The sequence below is a fragment of the Pleurodeles waltl genome, chromosome 6, assembly GCF_031143425.1.
Source record: "Pleurodeles waltl isolate 20211129_DDA chromosome 6, aPleWal1.hap1.20221129, whole genome shotgun sequence".
NCBI classification, from domain to species: Eukaryota; Metazoa; Chordata; class Amphibia; order Caudata; family Salamandridae; genus Pleurodeles; species Pleurodeles waltl.
In genome coordinates this window covers 180,499,030-180,523,678 of record NC_090445.1, presented here as the reverse complement: position 1 = coordinate 180,523,678, position 24,649 = coordinate 180,499,030, and the positions used below count along the sequence as shown (strand labels likewise).

At 45.6% G+C, this 24,649-nt stretch overlaps 1 protein-coding gene across 2 annotated transcripts in view; it reads right to left on the bottom strand.

Annotated features, from left to right (window-relative positions):
* Positions 1–24,649, bottom strand: part of NBR1 (NBR1 autophagy cargo receptor) — a 751,844-nt gene that overhangs the window by 476,575 nt on the left and 250,620 nt on the right. For both annotated transcript variants that reach the window (XM_069237768.1, XM_069237769.1), the window contains exons 12-13: positions 9,448–9,759; positions 8,916–9,059 (exon numbers count right to left, since the gene is read on the bottom strand). In XM_069237768.1, the coding sequence (XP_069093869.1) occupies positions 8,916–9,059; positions 9,448–9,759 (456 nt within the window). The remainder of the gene's footprint in view (positions 1–8,915; positions 9,060–9,447; positions 9,760–24,649) is intronic.

The window sequence follows — 24,649 nt, the reverse complement described above, 5'->3', positions numbered from 1 at the left end:
CGATTCAGGCCATTTTCCCGGGCCCTCTTCATTACAGGGCTCTTCAACGTCTCAAGATTTCCCACCTTCAGAAGGGCCTGTCGTATTCAGACAAGATTCCTCTGTCGGAGGAGGCCCGTTCGGAGATTCAGTGGTGGCTGGACCACATGGACGCCTGGAATGGTCAGGCGATATTCGGTTCTTCGCCGGATGTGATACTGGAGGCAGACGCCAGCAGATGGGGCTGGGGAGCTCGCTGCGGTTCTCTGACCACGGGCGGCCGTTGGTCCCAGGAGGAACTTCTCCTCCACATCAATTGCCTGGAACTTCTGGCCGGTTCCTTTGCGATTCGGAGTCTTTCTCCCCTGAAATCAGATTGTTGCATCCTTTTGAGGATGGACAACATATCTGCGGTCAGATATGTGAACAAACTGGGTGGTACGAGATCTCCGATTCTTGCTCAGATTGCCAAAGAGTTTTGGCAGTTCTGTCTTCAGCACCGCATTTCAGTGATTGCGGAGCATCTTCCAGGAGTGGACAACACCGTAGCGGATTGGAACTCCAGGTTTCTGCGGGACGGCAGTGACTGGAGGCTCCTTCCGCAAGTGTTCCGTCACCTCCACCAGTTGTGGGGTCCCTTCTCCATCGACCTCTTTGCATCGCGCCTGACCCGACAGCTTCCGTTGTTCTTCAGTTGGAGACCGGATCCGGAAGCGGCAGCCACGGATGCTTTCCTTCAGGACTGGTCTCCCCATCTGGGATATGCGTTTCCTCCATTCAGCATGATCCCCCGAGTTTTGTCTCAGGTTCGACGCCAGCGTGTGGTGATCTCTCTTGTGACCCCCCTTTGGAGGGCACAGGCTTGGTTTCCCCTAGCTCTGGAGTTATTGTGCGATTTTCCGCTCTTGATTCCGCATCATCTCAACCTGTTGCTGGACCCTCTGGGGAATCCTCATCCTCTGATGTTGTCAGGCCAGTTACAACTAGTGGCGTGGAAACTTTCCGGAGACAATGGCTTTTGCCAGGTATTTCAGAACAAGCTTCTAAGCTCATCCTTCAGGCATGGTCCTCTGGTACGCACAAACGATATGCCTCCGCCTGGAAGCGTTGGGCTTCTTGGTGTACGGAACGGGATTCCGATCCCTTTAAAGCAGATGTCAATCTAGTAGTCAATTTTCTGGCATCTTTAGCGGCTTCTGGTCTCGCTTACAGATCTATTAACAATTATCGATCTTCCATTTCAGCGGGCCATGTCCCGGTGTCAGGTAAACCTATAGGCGAACACTTTGTTGTTTGTAAACTGATGAGAGGTATTCGGCTTGTTAAACCTCCTCTCCCGCGTTATTCCTCTCTTTGGGATGTTAACGTGGTCCTGTCTTTTGTTTCCTCATGGCCTGACAATAAATACTTGTCACGTAAACAACTGTCGGCCAAGCTTACGTTACTTCTATGTCTTGTTTCATGTAAAAGAGTGTCTGACGTTAAAGCTCTGGATCTGTCGGGAAGGATGTTTTCTCCTTCCGGAGTCTCTTTTTCGATTTTCCGTCGTACTAAGACAGGTACTTCTTCGGTTTCCTATCCTTCGTTTCCTCACAATCCTAAACTTTGTGTAGTTCAGTGCCTAAAGGCTTATGAAGCGTCTACAGAGGAATTCCGGAGAGACCCTGGTGGTCAACTTTTGATTGCTCTCCATAAGCCGTTTAACCCTGTCTCATCAGCTACTCTAGCGAGATGGATTCGGTGGCTTCTGGCCGAGGCTGGCATTGACATCTCCATTTTTGGGGCCCATTCGGTTCGTGGAGCTATGGCTTCAAAATCTTTTTCTCTTGGATTTAGATTAGAAGACATTATGAGAGCGGCGGACTGGTCTGCTGAGTCTACTTTTAAGACTTTCTATTATAAGCCCATTGTGGATATCGCGTCAGTCGTGATTAGTCAGCTTTGAACTAGCATAATACGAAGCCTCCGGTCCTGACATAGAATAAAAAAAATTCTAGCTTTCGCGTCAAGAATTTTCAATTCTATTAAGGACACGGAGGCGAGTATTATCCCACCCGGATTACAGGAATTAACATACTTAAGAGTTAAGTATTTTAAAATTTGCATTTACACTGTTGTTTTGATGGTATGCCCTCCCTTTGTATAAGTGGATTTGAGATTGAGTTTTATGATTTTTTCCGTTGTCTATGACTGGTTCTGTTTGTGTCCTCTAGGTTTTGAACAGAAACAATGAGAAACTGGACGTTCGCTGGATTCTCGGATTGTTTTCCTTTGGATCCTTGGTCCCACATCTTCAGCGTGGTCTGTGGATTTCGTTGGGATCCTGTTATTGACTTTATTGACTGTTATTGTTGAATTTTGTTCAGCATTCGCAAAGAAAGAGGAAGTGCTTTATCCTCGTTAGTTTATATATACAGTGTAGGTCTCGATGGTTGTGACGTTACCCATTGAATGATGGGATATGTTTTGTTTTGGTTACTCTCTTGTGATTGGCTGCTGTGGTAAATAAAGCATAGAGAGAGAAGCATAATCCTCGCCTCCGTGTCCTTAATAGAATTGAAAATTCTTGACGCGAAAGCTAGAATTTTTTTTATTACCAACCAATCAAGTCTCGTTGAGTCCTTTATAGCGAGGCTTTCCCTCTGACTCCTCCTCTAGCAGATAAGTGCTCGATTATTTATCTATTATTGTGCTTTGTCTTGGTAGCCTATGCTATATTTCTTCATACACTTTGGCCACACAACCATTTTCTGCCGCAGAGCGCATCTCCGCGCTCCTTTCGTGGTCGTGTTTGGTCACCTTCATTGTTGCCGGGGGACCGTGTGAGTGCGGTGAGTGGCATGGCTCGCTAGAGGAGGCCTTCCTTCCCTGTGAGACGCACATCTCGATGCTCTGCGCCCAACGTGCATTGCCTTTCAGAACTAGTCAGGGACACGGAGCCTGTACCCGAGACGCAGGAACCCCAAAACGCATCGGTGGGGTCCGTATGCTCTATTATTAATAAGCGCCACGATGCCCATACTTTCACGGGTTAGTAGAACAGCGGTGATATTATACAATACGACGCAGGTTGGAATCAAGGTCTGTAGGCTGTTCGTTCCATTTGGCAGCGAGACGCGCAGTTTTAGTGTCGCTGCAGGGCCGGCCCAAGCAGTTTATATAACCCTTTGAAACACCAGGGTGCAAGGAGGCCCCATAATAACGCTTGCAGTACACTTTAGTGCGCCCCAAATTAGCTAATTTCGTTTTAGCGCCACATTACAGCACTTGGTGTTTCCCTGACATTATTCATTGCACCTTTCTTGTGCATTCTTTTATTGCACCTATAGAACGCCACCTGCTTCAAATCGCTTGCACAGCTTCTGCTCCTCTGTCGCTCTCTGACAATACAACCCAGCGCCCATCTAAGCGCAAGGCTGATTCAGGTATAGACAGCAGCGCCTTTGAATGCCTTAAGGCGTTTTTGTCTAGGCCTGCTCTCTGGGACGGAGGATGTTTCTGGGGTACTTGTAGACACATTGCCAGATGATGGGGACAATGGGGATTCCCCCAGAGACTATATTGATGAGGCCGGCCCTTCCAGGTCCTGGCGCCCATCCCCTAAACCTGCTCCCACTGATGACCAGGAAGGCACTTCTAGTATGTTAGACCCCGTCAACCTTATCCATCCGAGGTCAGTGGAATAGGCCCCCAACCCAAAGCTGCCAACTATGTAGCACAGTGCATCCGCAAGCACCTTGATAAAGTGGGGTGGGCTCGCTTGTGGACCAAATGTCTGCGTTCCTCTCTGGCGGACAAGAGAGCTTTCACACCAGATATTGATTCCAGAATGGACACTTTTCTATCCAAATATATCAGAGGTCTAAAGAAGGGCATCAACAGGTCCTGGCGGTCCTACCAGGACAAGCTTTTGGCTGTCCTAGGCCTTTTAACTAGGAGATTGGATTTGGCAGAGTCCTCAGGCACCTGATAGCTCCAGTCTCTTCAGTTTTTCACCCCCACATCTTTGTCAGTGTTGGTTATGGTAGGGGGTACTTGACCAACCGTTTTTTCGTGCAAGCCCCTTCCAGAGGTCAAGCCTATTGACGGACCCAGTGGGAGGATCAGACCTGGCAAGGGGAGTTCCTCCCCTCCAGGAGAGAACAGAGAGGCCGAGGCACTTTCAGAGGCCAGCCACATGGCAGTCAGTTAGGTGAGTGTGGGTCTTTCTTCCCGATTAAAGGTAGAGGCAGGTTAGCTTTATTCAGCCACAATGGGAAAAGATTAACTGCGGGCGCATGGGTTCTTCAGGCGGTTCTGGGGTTCCACATCGAGTTTTACTGCAACCCGATTGAGCCTTGCAGGTCACGTCCGCTAACATTTTCAGAGTCCCAGTGTGCACTTATAGACCAGGAAGAGGCAGACCTGCTAAGCAAAGAAGCTATAGTCCAATCTTCTCTCCACCCTAAAGACTTATTTTTAATGGAAAGAAGGGTTGGTGGTCAATGACCGGTGATAAATCTCTGGGACTTCAATATCTGATGATCTATTGCCATTTCAAGATGGAAGGAATCCATCTCTTGCTCAATTTGGTACAGCTAGGCAAGTGGATGGTTTGCTTTAATCTCAAGGATGTGTAACTTGCTGTCTACATCTGGGTCTTAAAGCAGGTTCCGATAGTTTCAATGGCAGGAGCAAGTCTTCGAGTTTCAAACTCTCCCTTTCCAGCTCACAACGGCGCATGGTGTTTTACCAAGCTCCTCAAGCCCGCAATGGAGATGCTCAGGGTCTCCGCCTGATTACCTATTTGCGATCTGCTCTTGATGAATCAATGCCTAACCGCACTTTGAAAGCAACTGCAGTTAACAATCCACTTATTGGAGGATCTGGGTTTTGTAATAAACAAACAGAAATCTCTTTTGACCTCGTCCACACAACCAACGTTTCTGGGGTTTGTTCCACAGAACGGACCCTCAGCCTTACCTCGAGGAAGGTATTGAAGTACCGAAGGTAACTTAGATGCACCCTTGCTCGTCCATCAACATCTCCTCGCCAGCTGGCTCGGGTGGTCGGCTCACTCTCTTCCACCATCCAGGTGATTTTCCCAGGTCCTCCTTATTACAGAGCCCTCCAAAAGTTAAAAACCTTTCACCTTTGCAGAGGCCTAGGAAGTTCGGGAAGAGATGAGGTGGTGGTGCGCACACATGGAGACCTGGAAAAGCGATCCAGGCATCATAGAGTCAGATGCCAGTAAACTAGGCAGGGTGGGGGCTAATGTGGGGACTCTTCCACTGGAGGAAAATGGTCCACAGTGGAGCAGCAGTTCCACATCAATTGTCTGGAATTAATGTCAGGGGGGATCCTTTGCGGTCAAGTGCTGGACCAAAGAGAAAGTGAATTGCTGCATGCTCCTCAAGATGGGCAACAGGTCGGAGGTCCGGTATATCAATCATCTAGGGGGCCCCAAATCGAAATGTTGGATCTAGCCAAGGAATTCTAGGAATGTTGCCTAGCTTGCAGTATACATCTGACAGGATATCTTTCGGGGTGTCCAACATAGTGGCAAATTCGATGCTTCAGGGAATGGTCCGAAATGAGTCTGTGGCAGTTGGACCCAAGAGTCTTTCAACAGATAAGCAATCGGTGGGGCCAGTTTACAGTGGACCTCTTTGCGCCCCGCCTGGACCATCAGGTGGAGCACTTCTTCTGCTGGGAGCCAGATGCTCCGGCTACAGTGACGGATGAGTTTCTCTAAGACTGATCAAAGGAGAAGGGCTACACTTTTCCCCTCTTTGCGATGATCATGAGATTGACGATTAAGGTGAGACGTCAGAGGGCAAATCTGGTTCTAATAAATCCTTATTGGAGATCAGAAGTTTGGTTTCCAGTTCTCCTGGAACTTTCTTGAAATTTTCCAATGCGTCTACTCCATGCTCCAGATCTCCTTTGGGATCCTACGGGGAACCCTCACCTGTTAGTTCTGCAAGGCCACCTGCCTCTTATAGTGTGGAGGATTACCGAGTGAGATGGAGAATCCCTGGACTTACTTCGGAGGATGAAAGAATGTTGGCCGTGGCTTGGGCAGTGAGTACTTCCAAACGTTATAAGTCAGCATGGACGCAGTGGGTGTGTTGGTGTATTAAGTCACATTGCGATTCCTTGGTGTCCAACACTGTCCCAAGTCTTAAACATTTTGGCATCCTTGTTCTTGCAGGGCATGGCCTATAGAATGGTGACTTCTTCCACTCTGCTATCTCGGCAGGTCATATTCTGATTCAGGGGTACCAAGTTTGGGAAGAACCTTGGGTTTGTAGGTTGATGAGGGCCACCCACCTCTGCCTCCAAAACCGAGGTAGTCAGCTTAATGGGATGTAAATCAGGTCCTACACATTTTCTAATCTTGGCCTCAAAATTAATTTCTTTCCCATACTCAAATCTCCAGGAAACTGGCCATGCTTTTATGCCTTGTGTCTTGTCGCAGAGTGTCTGATGTAAGAACCCTTGACCTGACTGAAAGGGTGTTTACCCTGCATGGTGCAACATTCCATATTTCCCACCGCACAAAGTCCAATTCGAATGTCATTTCCTACCCTGCTTTTGATAAGTCTCCTAAATTATGCGTGGTACAATGTTTAAGGGCTTATGAAAGCATGACAGAAGAATTTAGGCCTCCGGGGGAGCGTCAAATATTGATAGTGCTTCAGAAACCTTTCAAAGCAGCGTCCTCCTCAAGTATTGTGAGTTGGATCATGCAAAAGGCTGGCAACTGCTGTGTCACAGTTTGGCACACACTCTGAGGGGTGCTATGGCTTCAAAACATTCAATGTGTGTTCTATTTGGATGACATCCTGAACGCAGTTGACTGGTCTTCGGACTTTATGTTCAAGCGGTTTTATTTCAAACAGGTTTTGGATATAGTTGTGAAGTCAGCAAGTATGGATCCAAAACCTTTTACGGTGCGAGCTATAAACAAGGCCGAGGAGTTTCACACACACTCCTGAGACCTTACTCTGTGTCTCTTCTATACCTTATACCTCTAGATGAGACGGAGGGCTTACACGTCCTTTTTCTCTACATACACGCCAGCTTAATTATCGGGGAGCAAGACACAGCGCCCCCAACACAAGAAATTACCCAAAAGAACTGTTTTGTTTATAGATCACACCGTTAAAGGTTTTGGATCCTTACTTGCTGACTTATGAGTACTCCCTCATGTTGACTCGGGGATAATAGTGTTTTGCCCCGTCACATGATTCCCACTACTCTTTCTTTATTGATCGTACATTATCTTGAAGAGTTTTACTTGATTAGGATAAGCCATTTACTCATATTAACACCTTACTTATACTTTGCCCTGAGGAAGTCAATGAGATTAATTTCTCGGAGACGAAACACGTGTTGGCTGTTGTGGTGATGACCACATATGGAATCTTTCTGATGCGATGAACATGTATGAAAACCTCGCACAAGAATAAAGACACTGAACTTTAACTCTGTTTGGATTATATATTGATTCTCTGAAGACCAAGAACCTAACTGCACAGACTCTTATCTTATTTCATACGAGTGCCCTGGCCTTTTGAATCAGGTTTTGGATATAGCCTCTCTGGTGGTGATCAAGCTTTGAACCAGCATAATCCTCGCCTTCGGTCATGACACAGAATGTAAATTTTGCTAGCATCCAGAAAGTTTCAATTCTATTGAGGACACGGAGGTGAGGATTATTTCCACCTAAGGTTTCTGGAGGGAATGGCCTCCCTTGACGTGACTTTTCAAGTCACAAAGCTTTCAAAATATAGAAGAGGATCATTACATGGTATAAGTAGTACTAATTGATTTGCTCAAGGATATTCCTGATTTGCTGGAATGGAGAGCCTTTAATCTATTCAATGTTTGCTATGTGAGTCTGTGTTTATTCTCAGTTTTTGCTCTTTAGCATGATGACAGTTGGCCTTCAGAATTGGGATGTTCTTCTCAGTATGTATCTCATTATGTTAGGGTTCTGATGCTAGCAAAGGAGATCAGAAGTTTTTTGAGAATCCTCACTTGACCCAGGAATGAAAGAGGAGGAGCCAGAGGAAACGGCTCGATATAAAGGACGCAATGGGCCTTAACTGGTTGAAAATTGAAGGTCTTTCCCTGGGAATCATGGAAAAAGTTGTTTTTCCTTTGTGGTTGTTGAAGTCTGCTGGCGTATATAAAAATTGAATGTTCAGCATAATCCTCACCTTCGTGTCCTTAATAAAACTGAAACTTTCCTTTACAAATGCCAGGAAATTTTACATTCTCATTGAACATTAACTCTCATCTTACATATCAACTTAGTAGATCTCATAGTCTATGTGAAAACATTTGTTATTTGACTCTGGTTCATCAGACCCAACATGTAACATACAAACCTTCCAGCAGGAGAATGCATAGGCTCACACATGCAGTAACATTCGAATAGCCCGAGTAAGAGACTTAGGGCCTGATTCTAACTTTGGAGGACGGTGTTAAACCGTCCCAAAAGTGGCGGATATACCACCTACCGTATTACGAGTCCATTATATCCTATGGAACTCGTAATACGGTAGGTGGTATATCCGCCACTTTTGGGACGGTTTAACACCGTCCTCCAAAGATAGAATCAGGCCCTTAGTCATGCTGTATCAATTTCTCAATCTGTTTTTATGAGAAAATACATTAGTACACATGGGCCTTAGTTCCAAGTAAATTATTCACTCATTGTAAAGGCCACCAAATAATGGGTGAATATACTTTGTTTCTTTATGAATTACTTTCAAACCTGTAAGAATGAATCTGCATTCCAAACCGTATTTTCATTAACTGTGCAACTTAAATTGACACAGTAGCCTAGCTTGTATCTACCCAACATTTGAACAACGCTAAAAACGAACTCAAGGCTGCCAAAAGCTTAGAGGTGAGGAAATTTAAATTTACAGCTCTCATGGTACCTGAGCAGTTAGGAGATCCACTGATGGGAGATACAGTGCACTGTCTCTTTGACCGTTTCGGATCTTGAAAGGGGTAGCTGGCAGCTCCATCTGATCATAAACTTCACCATCCTGTGCATCTGTTTGAGCCCCTAGGGGTACATCCTACAGGTAATAAAAACATATTTAAAGAAATAAAGATGAAGCAGTGGATTCTTGGGTTAAATCCACACTGGATTTTTAATACCATTTGCTTTCTGAAACAATATCTTTGGGGCATACCAGAAGAGGCGGGGAGAAAAGGCAGAGTGAAGAGGAAGGGTTAAACAGAGAGGGGTGGGGACAGGCAGGGTGTTGCTGGGCGAAGACAAAGGCCCAAAGGAGGGGCATGGAAGACAGAGATCAGGCAATGCAACACAAGGAGAAAGGAGAGAAAGAGTGCAGAGTATGAAAGTGCAATAAGTCTAAAATTTGGCAAAAGACCAAAGACAGAATAGAAATAGAGGCAGACCGTGAAAGTGTGTGTTCGGATGTGTGTTTAAATGTCTATTACCATATTAGTACTGGCCGCTTGTTCTGTTTTGCATGAAGGTAGAGACATTTTACTGGAACTAAACAAAGTCTTGTCACTAGTTTCCAAGCCATCTGCACAGGGGAAGGGGTCAACAATGATACTGCACCACACTCTAGGTCCAAATTGCTCTCCGTTGTGAGCCAGTCGCCAATGGGAAGTGTAGGTTCCCTCCAAAGTCGGAGCAATAAATTCAACAGACAGAATTCCAATTTCACCAGGATGCAGAGAAGGAACAGACACGTCTTTATTAGCAGATGATAGTAACGTAAGGTTACCCCACATGAATGTGAGCTGGGAAAATAAAAACAACAACAATATTAAAATGTATTAAGGTTTGCCTCGGCATGGCAAGAAATAATATGAACATTTCTATTCTGCTGTTCAAACATCTGTGTTAGATTTACTGTGGCAAAGCCAGCACAAAACTGTAAATTAGTTGTTACCTGTAATAGACACTATGAATACTGTCAGAGGACTGTGTTAAATTTTAGAATAGCATAAATAGTTAATAGAATTAAAAAAGCTGAAATAAAAAGGCTACTCATATCTGATTACAGAAGTGTTGCTTGTTGAAAAGTAAAGTAATACTATACTTCAAACAAAGCATTATTGAAAACATAGTTTATTTAACAATGCCATCTACAGAACACAGAGAGGGAAAAGCTACTTACCTGTAACTAATATGGAAAATGTTACTCACCCAGTAGACATCTGTTCGTGACATGTAGCGCTGTAGATTCACATGCTTTGCATAAGTCCGTCATCTAGTGTTGGGCTCAGGGTGTTGCAAGGTTTTTTTGTTAGATGAATCTTTTCGAATGATGACTCCTCGGTGATACTGCGCATGGGCATCAACTCCATTGTTAGATTGTTTTCCTGCAGGCGGGTGAGTTAAGGAGTGTATATGGAAAATGTCACTTACTCAGTGTACATCTGTTCGTGGCATGTAGTGCTGCAGATTTGCATGTTATGCATAGCCCATTCCGACATCTAGTGTTGGGCTCGGAGTGTTACAAGTTGTTTTTCTTCGAAGTAGTCTTTTCGGAGTCCCGGGATCGAGTGACTCCTCTCGGTTCCATTGCGCATGGGCATCGACTCCATTGTTAGATTGTTTTCCTGCAGAGGGTGAAGGAAGGAGTGATAGAGTATAGAAATACAAAGAGATGTCCATGCAAGTGTAAATGTATATGGAAAATGTCACTTACCCAGTGTACATCTGTTCATGGCATGAGACGCTGCAGATTCACATGCTGTGCATTATCCTGCCATCTAGTGTTGGGCTCGGAGTGTTGCAAGTTGTTTTTCTTCGAAGAAGTCTTTTCGAGTCACGAGACCGAGGGATTCCTCCCCTTTCGGCTCCATTGCGCATGGGCGTCGACTCCATCTTAGATTGTTTTTCCCGCAGAGGGTGAGGTAGGAGTTGTGTATATAGTAAAGGTGCCCATGCAATGGAGTAAGTATGTATGTACATAATGTGATTAAAAGTGATATATATTTACAAATTTACAAGTTTTATCAACATATAATATACAGTTTTCATCAACTTAAATGGCTACAGGCTCCCGGGGAGGCGGGAGGGCGCATGTGAATCTGCAGCGTCTCATGCCACGAACAGATGTACAATGGGTAAGTGACATTTTCCGTTCAATGGCATGTGTAGCTGCAGATACACATGCTGTGCATAGACTAGTAAGCAGTTACTCCCCAAAAGCGGTGGCTTAGCCTGTAGGAGTCGAAGTTGTTTGAAATAATATTCGTAATACTGCCTGTCCTACTGTGGCTTGTTGTGTTGTTAACACATCTACACAGTTGTGTTTTGTGAATGTATGAGGCGTAGACCATGTGGCTGCTTTACATATTTCTGTCATAGGTATATTTCCTAGAAAGGCCATTGTGGCGCCTTTCTTTCTAGTGGAGTGTGCCTTTGGGGTAATAGGCAGGTCTCTTTGCTTTAACATAGCAGGTTTGAATACATTTCACTATCCATCTGGCAATGCCTTGTTTGGATATTGGATTTCCTGCATGATGTTTTTGAAAGGCTACAAACAATTGTTTTGTCTTGCGAAATTGTTTCGTTCTATCAATGTAATACATTAGTGCTCTTTTGATGTCTAATGTATGTAAGGCTCTTTCAGCTACTGAGTCTGGTTGTGGAAAAAAGACTGGGAGTTCCACTGTTTGGTTTAGGTGGAACGGTGATATAACTTTTGGTAAAAATTTGGGATTTGTGCGTAGAACCACTTTATGTTTGTGTATTTGTATAAAGGGTTCTTGTATAGTAAATGCTTGTATTTCACTTACTCTTCTAAGAGATGTGATAGCTATTAGGAAGGCTACTTTCCAGGTTAAGTATTGCATTTCACAAGAGTGCATGGGTTCAAATGGTGGACCCATGAGTCGTGTTAATACAATATTGAGGTTCCATGAGGGAACTGGTGGTGTTCTTGGGGGTATGATTCTCTTTAGACCCTCCATAAATGCTTTGATGACTGGAATTCTAAAGAGTGATGTTGAATGTGTAATCTGCAGATAGGCAGATATTGCTGTGAGATGTATTTTAATGGACGAAAAAGCTAGATTTGATTTTTGTAAGTGTAATAAGTAGCTTACAATGTTTTTTGCGGACGCATGTAGTGGTTGAATTTGATTAATATGGCAGTAATAAACAAATCTTTTCCATTTATTTGCGTAACAATGTCTTGTAGTAGGTTTTCTTGCTTGTTTAATGACCTCCATACATTCTTGTGTAAGGTCTAAATGTCCAAATTCTAAGATTTCAGGAGCCAGATTGCTAGATTGAGCGATGCTGGATTCGGGTGTCTGATCTGTTGTTTGTGTTGAGTTAACAGATCTGGTCTGTTTGGTAGTTTGATATGAGGTACTACTGACAGATCTATTAGTGTTGTGTACCATGGCTGGTGAGCCCAAGTTGGTGCTATTAGTATTAGTTTGAGTTTGTTTTGACTCAATTTGTTTACTAGATACGGAAGGAGTGGGAGGGGGTAAAAGCGTAAGCAAATATCCCTGACCAACTCATCCATAACGCATTGCCCTTGGAGTGAGGGTGCGGATACCTGGACGCGAAGTTTTGGCATTTTGCGTTTTCTTTTGTTGCGAATAGGTCTATTTGTGGTGTTCCCCAGCTTTGAAAGTAAGTTTGTAGTATCTGGGGATGAATTTCCCATTCGTGGGTTTGTTGGTGATCTCGACTGAGATTGTCGGCTAACTGGTTTTGAATTCCTGGGATGTATTGTGCTATTAGGCAAATGTGATTGTGAATCGCCCAATGCCAAATCTTTTGTGCTAAGAGACACAGCTGTGATGAGTGTGTCCCTCCCTGTTTGTTTAGGTAATACATTGTTGTCATGTTGTCTGTTTTGACAAGAATGTGTTTGTGGGCTATTAACGGTTGAAATGCTTTCAATGCTAGAAATACTGCTAGCAGTTCCAGATGATTTATATGAAGTTGGCTTTGTTGAGCGTCCCATTGTCCCTGTATGCTGTGCTGGTTGAGGTGTGCTCCCCACCCTACCATGGAAGCATCTGTTGAGATCATGTATTGAGGCACAGGGTCTTGGAATGGCCGCCCTTGGTTTAAATTTATAGGATTCCACCATTGAAGCGAGGAGTGTGTTTGGTGGTCTATCAACACTAGATCCTGAAGTTGACCTTGTGTCCATTGTGTTGCTAGGCACTGTTGTAAGGGCCGCATGTGTAGTCTTGCGTTTGGGACAATGGCTATGCATGAAGACATCATGCCTAGAAGTTTCATCACAAACCTCACTTGATAGTGTTGGTTTAGGTGCATGTTTAGTATTACATTTTGGAATGCTTGTACCCTTTGTGGACTTGGAGTGGCAATCCCTTTCTGTGTGTTGATTGTTGCTCCTAAGTATTGTTGTATTTGACACGGTTGTAGATGTGATTTTTGGTAGTTTATAGAGAACCCTAGCTTGTGAAGGCTTTCTATGACGTATTTTGTGTGTTGAAGACACTGTTGCTGAGTGCTGGTTTTTATTAACCAATCGTCTAAGTATGGGAATACGTGCATGTGCTGTCTCCTTATATGAGCGGCTACTACTGCAAGGCATTTTGTGAATACCCTTGGGGCTGTTGTTATCCCGAACGGTAACACCTTGAATTGGTAATGCACGCCCTGGATTACAAACCTTAAGTATTTCCTGTGAGAAGGATGTATGGGTATGTGGAAATATGCATCCTTGAGATCTAACGTTGACATGTAGTCCTGTTTTTTTAGCAAGGGAATCACGTCTTGAAGTGTCACCATGTGAAAGTGATCTGATTTGATGTAAAGATTTAGTGTTCTGAGGTTTAATATGGGTCTCAGTGATTTGTCCTTTTTTGGAATGAGGAAATACAGGGAGTAAACACCTGTTCCTTTTCGATGGTTGGGCACTAGTTCTATTGCTTCTTTTTGTAACAACGCTTGGACTTCTAGTTGTAACAGATCTAAGTGCTGTTTGGACATATTGGCCCTCATTCTGACCTTGGCGGTCTTTTCGCAAGACCGCCGAGTTACCGCCGCGGTGAAGACCGCCGACCGCGGCGGTATGCCGCTGTGCGCATTCTGACCGCTGGGAGCGTTCCGCCGGAAAACCGCCAGCAGCCACACTGGCGGTCGGCGGGAAAGTGGAGACTGGTCAACCTCCACCGCCACGCCAGCAGAACACCGCCCACAGAATTACGACCCACATTTCTGTGTGGCGGTCTTCTGTTGGCGGTCTTCTGTTGGCGGTCACCTCCCCATGGCTCCTGTCACCTCCCGGAGGACCAACGCACAAGGTAAATTGATCGTCCGTGAGGGGAGGGGGTGGGGGGGTGTTGTGTGATGTGTGCGTGCATGGGGGTGTGCGTGTGAGTGTGTAGAGGGGGTGTGTGAGTGCGTGCATGCGGGCGGGGAGTGCTGCTGTGCCTATGGGCAATGTGTGTAGTTCGGCGGGTGCGCATGTCGGCATGTATGTGTGCGGGTATGTGTCCCCGTTGTGTATGTGTGTGTGTAGGGGGTGTGTATATGTGCATGTTGGGGGTGTGTGCATGTCGGGGTGCGTGTATGTGCATGTCGGGGTGGGGGTGGGGAGGGGGTTCGTACCACCTCTGGGGGGTGGCAGGGGGGTGGAGGGTGTGGGGGGAGGACTCGGGGGGGCAGTGGGGGGTGGGGGAGACCCCTATCAGTGCCAGGGAAGGAATTCCCTGGCCCCGATAGTGCCTACCGCCATGGTTCGCATGGCGGTTCCCGAACGCCAGAAACCGCGGCGGTAAGCAGGGTCATGATACCGTTGGCGGTCTTGGGTCGACCGCCGGACCGGAGTGCGCAGACTCCAGCCCGTCGGTCATGACCGCCGTGGCTGTCGGAGTGGGGAAGTGGCGGTCGGTTGCGGCGGTGACCGCTGCGGTCAGAATGCCATTTTTAATACCGCCGGTCTGTTCGCGGTCCGACCGCCGCCTCTCCGCCGACCGCCAAGGTCAGAATGAGGGCCATTGTGTGCTCTTGGAGGCACATTTGGTGGTATTTGTAGGAATTCTATGCAATAACCATGTTGGATAATGGATAGGACCCACGAGTCCGTAGTTATGTGTTTCCAATTTTGGTAATAATCTGTGAGTCTCCCCCCCCCCCCCACTGGTGTTGTGTGTTGGGGGTTTGTGACGTTGGAGTCACTGTTTAGTTTGTGGAGTTTTTGGGCTTTGGAATTTCCCTCTTGTTTTAGGGAACTGTCCACCCCTATATTGTCCCCGGAAGCCTCCTCTTTGGTATTGGCCCTGGTATGTGGGTCTGGCCTGTGAGGTAGAAGGCTCTGTGGTTTGGCCCCGAAACCCCCCTCTAAAGTATGGCTTCCTAAAAGTGCCTCTGCTCTGTGGGGAGTAGAGCGCGCCCATGGCTTTGGCCGTGTCAGTGTCTTTCTTTAGTTTGTCTATTGCTGTATCCGCCTCCGGCCCAAACAATTGTTGTCCGTTGAAAGACATATTCAGCACAGCCTGCTGGATCTCTGGCTTAAATCTGGAGGTACGTAGCCACGCGTGTCTCCGAATGGTGACCGCTGTGTTTACTGTTCTGGCCGCCGAGTCCATAGCCGACCTTATTTGATTGTTGGAGATGGTTTGGCCCTCCACTACAACCTGTTGGGCACGCTTCTGGAACTCTTTGGGAAGGCGTTCAATGAAATGTTGCATTTCGTCCCAATGTGCCCTGTCGTATCTTGCCAATAGAGCCTGCGAATTGGCAATTCGCCATTGATTGGCTGCCTGTGCTGCCACCCGAGAAGTTTGTGAGTTTGCCCTTTTCCGGGCTGCTCCCACTACCACTGAATCAGGAGTCAGCTGTTGTGTAATGTATACAGGGTCCGTAGGGGGAGGTTTATATTTCTTTTCCACCCTAGGTGTGATGGCTCTGCTCTTGACGCACCTGTTTGGCGTGTTTTAACATGCCTGGTAACATTGGCAAACTTTGGTATTGGTTGTGTGTTGATGACAGGGTACTGAACAAGAAGTCATCTTCTATAGGTTCTGAATGCAATGCTACGTTATGAACAGTAGCTTCCCTGGAAACCATCTGCATGTAAGCAGTACTGTCTTCTGGTGGTGATGGCCTTGCCGGGTAGCAATCCGGACTATTATCCGAGACTGGTGCATCGTACAGATCCCATGCATCTGGGTCATCTTGGCTCATTCCTGTGTGCGTTGGTGACTTCACAATTGGGGGTGTTGCTATTGTGGACAGATGTGGTGAGGGCGGTGGCGATGGCTGTGGAGAAAACTGTGGTGTTGTTTTTTCTTTAGCCACTTTTGCTTTTGGCTGCATCTCCGCATCATGGAATGCAAGCTTCCGCTTCATCTTAATTGGGGGAAGTGTACTTATTTTCCCTGTGTCTTTCTGTATATGGAGCCTCCTCTGGGTATGGTCTGGCTCTCCCATCTCCAGTTCTTGTTCAAACCTGTGGCCTTGTAATTGTGAGGAAAGGCCCTGTTTGTCCGTATAGGAGCTTTGTTTCGGCTCCGAGGCTGGGTGTTTCGGCACCGAAACCTTTTCAGCAGTCTTTTTTGGCTCCGAAGAAACCTTTTTGGATTTCGGGGTGCCGATTTCTCGGTGCCGGATCTGGTCGGAGCCGGTATCTCGACCGGAGTCGGATGTCTTCGGCTGCTGTGAGGCCTTTTTCGGTGCCGATGCTTGGTCACTGTGCTTTCGGGGTAAAGCCATGGCCTGTTGGCGGTGGCGTCCCCTGGGCCTTCATGATTTTCGAGTGAGTTTTTGCCGGGGCTGGTTTACTCACGGTTTGTTGCCTCGGCGGCTGCTTACTCTCTAGCTCGTCCGAATCTGGAATGGAGAATGTCTCCTCTTCTTCGACGTCGGGGTGTCCGGCCGGTGTCGACGCCATTTGAAGTCTTCGAGCTCTCTGGTCCCGCAGCGTCTTCTTCGACCGAAATGCCCGACAGGCCTCGCACGTATACTCTTTGTGTTCGGGGGACAAACACAAATTACAGACCAAATGTTGGTCTGTATAAGGATACTTAGCGTGGCATTTGGGGCAGAAGCAGAATGGGGTCCGTTCCATGAGCCTTGAAGACGCACGCGGTCGGGCCGACCAGGCCCCGCCGAGGAGTGGAAGCCCCGAAGGGCTGCCGGAGCTCTTCTTTTCTTCGGTGTCGATGTGCTATCACTAACCCGATACCAAGCGCAAACAATACCGTTGAATTTTCCGATTGTTAACTAACTTTTCCGAACCGAAACACGGAGCGAAGAGGAACACGTCTGAACCCGATGGCGGAAAAAAAACAAGACTGGGTAAGTGCCATTTTCCGTTCGAAGGCATGTGTAGCTGCAGATACACATGCTATGCATAGACTACAAAGCAGTTAGTCCTCCCAAAAAGCGGTGGCTAGCCTGTAGGAGTAGAAGTTGTTTGAAATAACGTTTTTAAGACAGCTTGGCCTATAGTGGCTTGTTGCTGTGAGAACACATCAACCCAGTAGTGTTTTGTAAATGTATGAGGGGTTGACCATGTAGCAGCTTTACATATGTCAACCATTGGTATGTTTGCTAAAAAAAAAAGCAATTGACACACCTTTCTTTCTTGTAGAATGTGCCTTAGGAGTGATCAAAAGTTGCCTCTTTGCTTTGATATAACATGTTTGTATACATCTAACAATCCATCTTGCTAAACCTTGTTTTGATATAGGATTGCCTGTATGTGGTTGCTGGAAAGCAACAAAAAGTTGCTTTGTTTTCCTAAAATCTTTAGTTCTGTCTATGTAGTACATAAGAGCTCTTTTGATATCTAGGGTATGAAGAGCTCTTTCTGCCACAGAATCTGGCTGTGGAAAGAAGACTGGAAATTCCACTGTTTGATTGATGTGAAAAGGAGATGCTACTTTTGGTAGGAATTATGGATTTGTTCTTAGTACAACCTTATGTTTGTGCACTTGGAAAAAAGGTTCTTCAAGAGTGAATGCTTGTATTTCACTAACTCTTCTCAAAGAAGTAATAGCTACAAGGAAGGCGACCTTCCATGTTAAAAATTGAATTTGGCAAGAGTGCATGGGTTCAAAAAGTGGTCCCATGAGTCTGGTAAGTACAATATTTAAATTCCATGATGGAACAGGTGGAGTTCTAGGTGGAATGATGCGTTTTAATCCTTCCATGAAGGCTTTGATAAAAGGAACTCTGAATAGAGAAGTATGTTAAATAGTCTGTATGTATGCAGATATTGCAGTAAGGTGTATCTTGATGGATGAAAAAGCCAAATTTGATTTCTGCAAATGAAGTAAATAGCATACAATATGTTGTACAGATGCTGTAAGTGGACATATGCTCTGAGATTGACAATAGTAGACAAATCTTTTCCACTTGTTTGCATAGCACTGTCTAGTAGTAGGTTTTTGTGCTTGTTTAATCACTTCCATACATTCTGATGGAAAATTTAAATAACCAAATTCTATGACTTCTGGAGCCATATCGGTAGATTGAAAGCATTGAGGTTTGGATGCCTGATTTGACCTCTGTTTTGTGTTAACAAATCTGGTCTGTTTGGGAGTTTGGAGTGAGGTACTACAAATAGGTGCAGTAGTGTTGTGTACCAAGGCTGGCGTGCCCATGTTGGTGCTATGAGTATCATGTTGAGTGACATTTGACATAATTTGTTGACTAGAAAGGGAAGGAGTGGGAGAGGGGGAAAAGCGTAGACAAATATCCCTGACCAATCGATCCATGGAGCATTGCCCTTGGATAGGGGATGTGGGTGTCTGGATGCGAACGTTTGGCATTTTGTGTTTTCGCTTGTTGCAAATAGATCTATGTCTGGTGTTCCCCATTTTTAAAAGTACCTTTGAAGTAGTTGGGAGTGAACTTCCGATTCGTGTGTGCGTTGGTGGTTTCTGCTGAGGAATTGTGCCAACTGATTGTCTATCCCTGGAATGTATTGTGCTAGTAAATTAATTTGATTGTGAATTGCCCATTTCCAAATAGTTTGGGCTAGAAGGGACAGCTGAGATGAAAGTGTCCCTCCCTGTTTGTTGAGATAATACATGGTTGTCGTGTTGTCTGGTTTTATGAGAACATTCTTCTGTTTGAGAAGAGGTTGAAATGATTTAAGGTCAAGGAATACAGCTAATAATTGTAAGTGGTTTATGTGCAGCTGTTTCTGTTTGACATCCCATTGCCCTTGAATGGTCTGATTGTTTAGGTGAGCTGCCAAACAGATCATTGATGCATCTGTTGTAATTATGGTTTGAGACACAGGGTCTTGAAACGACCGCCCCTTTATTAAATTGCTGCGATTCCACCATTGAAGGGACATATGTGTTTGGTGGTCCATCAACACTAGATCTTGAAGTTGACCGTGTGCTTGTAAGGGCCTCATGTTTAATCTTGCATGTGGGACTATTGCTATGCAAGATGCCATCATTCCTAGAATCTTCATGATAAATCTTACAGTGTATTGTTGATTTGGCTGTATGAGTGGCATTAAATTTTGGGAAGCTTGTATCTTTTGCATATTTGGATTCGCTAGAGCTAATTGAGTATTTAGGATAGCACCTAAGTACGGTTGTACTTGTGCTGGTTGAAGGTGACTTTTGGTAGTTTAGAGAAAACCCTAGTTTGTGCAGAGTTTCGATCACATAACGAGTATGTTCTTGGCATAGTCTAAGATTGCTTGATTTTATTAGCCAATCGTCTAGATATGGAAAGACATGAATGTGTTGTCTTCTTAAGTAAACTGCTACTACTGCTAGACATTTTGTGAACACCCTTGGAGCTGTTGTTATGCCAAATGGCAACACTTTGAACTAGTAGTGTTTTCCTGCTATGACAAACCTGAGATATTTTCTGTGAGCTGGGTGGATGGGTATGTGAAAATACGCATCTATGAGATCTAGAGCAGTCATAAAATCTTGTTTTTGCAGTAGTAGAATAACATATTGCAGCGTTACCATGTGAAAATGCTCTAACAAGATGTATAGATTGAAAGGTCTGAGGTCTAATATAGGCCTAAGGGTGCCATCTTTTTGGGGAATTAGGAAGTATAGTGAGTATACTCCGGTTCCTTGTTGAGACTGTGGAATTCATTCTATTGCTTGCTTTAACAGTAGAGATTGTACTTCTTGTTGTAACAGAAATGTATATGCAAGGGACAACTTGTGATATTGTGGTGGAATATTTAGAGGGGTGGATATTAGGTTTAGGCAATAGCCATTTTGGATAATTGATAATACCCGGTTCTCTGTGGTGATATTTTGCCAATGAGAGTGGAATTGCTGTAGTCTTCCCGCCACAGGAGATCTGTGGAGTGGAAGGGAGGGAAGAAAGTCACTGTTTAGGACGTGATGTTGTTTGTTTAGAGGTTTGGAATTTACCTCTATTTCTGAGGTATTGACCTCAATAGAATCCTCTAATCCCACCTCGTTGATACTGGGTTTGTTGTGATTGCTTTGTTTGGGAGGTGGAAGCCTCTGAGGAATGTGGCTTAAAACCTCCTCGAAACTGTGGCCTGTGAAAGGAGCCTCTATATGGGGTGGTGTATAAAGCACCCATTGCTTTCGCAGTATCCAAGACGTTCCTCAATTTTTCAATAGTGGTATCCACCTCTGGGTCAAAGAGGTGCTTTCCTATCAAAAGGCATATTAAGTACTGCATGTTGAATTTCTGGTTTAAAATCAGAGGAGCATAGGCATGCATGTCTTCTGATTGTAACAGCAGTGGTTATACTCCTTGCAGCTGTATCAGCAGTATCCAGGGCGGATCTTATCTGATTATTGCTAATCGTTTGCCCCTCTTCTACTACTTGTTGTGCCCTTTTTTGGTGCTCTTTTGGGAGATGCTGTTTAATATCCTGCATTTCATCCCAATGGGCCCTATCATACCTGGCTAAGAGTGCCTGAGAATTTGCAATTCTCCACGGATTTGCTGCTTGTGTAGCAACTCTTTTCACTGCTGCGTTAAATTTTCGACTCTCCTTATTAGGAGGTGGTGCATCTCCTGAAGACTGACTATTTGCCCTCTTTCTTGCTGCACCTACTACCACACTTCAGGAGGGACCTGGTGAGTAATGTACTTTTTTATCAATTCTGGGCGTGATAATCCTAGCTTTTACAGGCTCGCTAAAAATGTGGTCTGCGTGTTTAACCATGCCTGGTAACACTGGGAGACACTGGTACCTTGAATGTGTATAAGACAGTGTATTAAATAAATAAGAAATCTTCTTCTAATGGCTCCGAATGCATGGTTAGCCCATGATAAGCTGCTGCCTTGGGTATTACTTGGGTGTATGCAGTGGTATCTTCTGGAGGAGAACCTTTTGATGGGTAAATATCTGGGTCATTATCTGGGATGGGATCAGGGTCATAGAGATCCCATGGGTATGCTGTACCTCCTTGTGAATATAAAGAATGTGTTGGAGAAGGCAGTGGTGGTGGGCTGTTGTGAGGTGAGAAAGATAATTGTGGCGATTGAGGAGGAGAAGTATGGAAATGTAATGGCTTTTCCTTTTGTTTTTGCACCTTTGCTGGTGGCTGTACAGAGTCCAATCCCTCTTGGAAAGCCAACTTTCTTGTTGTCTTTAAAGGAGGTGCAGTGATAATTCTTCCTCCTTATGGATATGTATTCTGAACTCTCTATCATCCATAACCTGTAAAATGTGTTCAATTTCAGGATCTTCCTCAGAAGTCTTATGAGATTCTCTAAATTATTTTGAAAGTCCTTGTTACTCTGTATATGGGGATTTTTTCGGCTCTGAAGTGTGTAGTTTTTTTGGTCCGGAAAAGGTAGTCGAAGGTCTCTGCTCCGAAGCAGATTGACGAATGTTCGACTCCGGAGAATGGGCTTTTTTTACTGGAGTCCGAAACGGTGCCTTTAACAGGTTTACTCTACTCCTTTTTTGGCCCCCGACCCCAAAGGACGGTCGGCAACAGTCTTTTTTCGGGGCGAACCATGGCCTTCTGGCAGTTGTGTACCCACAGCCTTTAAATGTTTTTTGTGCAGGGGTGTAGGGGAAGGCGTACTCACATGCTGGCCAGCTGTGATGGGTCTGTCGTCTTCCGACTCTTGTGCGGAGTCTGTGTCTCGGATGGATACTGATGTCTGCGCCTGCATGACGTTGAGATGTTCACGGCTTTTCGAAGCCATTTCAAGTCTTCGGGCTCTGCAATCTCGGAAGGTGTTCTTTGATCTAAATGATTGACAGGCCTCACAATCTTCCTCCTGATGTTCTGGAGAAAGGCACAAATTACAAACCAAGTGCTGGTCTTTATAGGGGTACTTCGCGTGGCACTGAGGGCAGAATCGGAATGGAGTCCGATCCATCAGGCTTTCCATGCGGTAGGCCCGCATAGGCCAGAGTTGGGCGCACGCACCCCGAAGGGCGGAAAAAATGAAGGTTCTGCCGGTTCTACTGGTTCGATGCTAGATGGGAAACGCGATCGAAACAATACAGACGAGTAAGAAGGTCTTCTGTGGTTTTCCGAATCGAAATCTCGGAGCTAAAGGAAACCCGTCCGAACCTGACTGCGGAAAGAAAACAATCTAACAATGGAGTTGATGCCCATTCGCAATGGAACCGAGAGGAGGAGTCACTCGATACCGTGACTCCGAAAAGACTTCTTAGAAGAAAAACAACTTGTAACACTCCAAGCCCAACACTAGATGTCGGAAGAGGCTATGCATAGCATCTGTATCTGCAGCTAAACATGCCATCGAACATATATATGTGTGTGTATACAGTATATACATATATATGTTTTAGAAAAAACAATGTCCATTCAGTGTACATACATATGTACAATATTTGTGAAATAATTCCACTACAACGACAACAGGCTTCTAGGGAGGAGGGAAAATAAGATTTTACATTCCATGGCATATGTGGCTGTAGATACACATGCTTTTCATAGACTGTAAAGTCCCTTCCAAGTAAGCGGTGGCTAGCCTGTAGGAGTTGGAGTAGCCTGAAAAAGTGTCCTGAGCACTGCATGGCCAACATTTGCTTGTTGGCGAGCTAAAACATCTACACAATAGTGTTTAGTGAATGTGTGTGGTGTAGACCAAGTGGCAGCTTCACAAATATCTGCTATTGGAATGTTTCCTTAAAAGCCATAAAAGCACCTTTTTCCCGGTAGAATGTGCTCTAGGAGCTGTAGGTAAATGTCTTTTAGCTTTAAGATAACATGTTTGAATAAACATGACTATCCATCTAGTTATCTCAGTTTTTTAAATATGATTGCCTTTGTGAGGAATGCAACAAAAAGTTGTTTACATTTTCTAAAACATCTGGTTCTTTCAGCAACTGAGTCCAGCTGCGGGAAGAAAACAGGTAACTCAACTGATTGGTTAATGTGAAACGGTGAAACTACTTTTGGAAGAAATTTAGGGCTTGCCCTAAGGGCTACTCTATCTTTATGATCTTGGAAGAAATGTTCTTCCAAAGTGAAAGCTTGTTTTTCACTTACACGTCTTAGGGAAGTGATAATTACAAAAAAATAAAATTAAAAAAAAGCAGCGTTCCATGAAAGAAATTGCAACGGCAGGAGTGCATGGGTTCAAAAGGTGGACCCATGAGTCTAGTAAGGACAACATTAAGGTTCCATGTTGGAGCTGGAGGAACCCTGGGTGGAATGACTCTTAAGTCCTACCATTAAGGCTTTGATTACTGGAATTGTGAATAAAGAAATATGTTGTCTGTTTTTTAGATAAACAGCTACAGCTGCTAAATTAAGTATAATAGATGAGTATGCTAAATTTACCTTTTGTAAATGTAGCAGGTAACAAATTATGTCTTGTACCGACACTGTGAGTGGATCTATGTGTTTCGATTGACACTAGAAAACAAAATGTTTCTTTTTTGCAGCATAACACTGTCCAGTTGTAGGTTTACATGCTTCTCAGAATGTCCGTACATTAAGAGGGGAGTTATAAATAACCAAACTCTATGACTTCAGGAGCCATATCTCAAGATTTAGGGGGTCATTCTGACCCTGACGGGCGGCGGGGGCCGCCCGCCAGAGTTCCCCCCTCCGAAATACCGCTCCGCGGTCGAAAGACCGCGGAGGGTATTCTAAGTTTTTCCCTGGGCTGGCGGGCGGTCGCCAAAAGACCGCCCGCCAGCCCAGGGAAAAACTCCCTTCCCACGAGGATGCCGGCTCGTAATCGAGCCGGCGGAGTGGGAAGGTGCGACGGGTGCTGTTGCACCCGTCGCGTATTTCACTGTCTGCCAAGCAGACAGTGAAATACTTGTAGGGGCCCTCTTACGGGGGCCCCTGCAGTGCCCATGCCAGTGGCATGGGCACTGCAGGGGCCCCCAGGGGCCCCGCGACCCCCCCTACCGCCATCCGGTTCCCGGCGGGCGGACCGCCGAGAACTGGATGGCGGTAGGGGGGGTCGGAATCCCCTCGGCGGCACAGCTAGCTGCGCCGCCTTGGAGGATTCAAAAGGGCGGCGGTACACTGGCGGGAGACCGCCAGTGTTGCCGGTCCGACCGCTGCTTTACCGCTGCGGTCGGAATGCCCTGCGGGGCACCGCCGGCCTGTCGGCGGTGCTCCCGCCGACCCTGGCCGCCGGGGTCAGAATGACCCCCTAAGTGTTTTGGGGTCTAGATGTCTTATTTGACCTTGTTTTTGAGTCAGAAGGTCTGGTCTGTTGGGGTGTTTCTGGTGGGGAACCAGAGACGGATCCAAC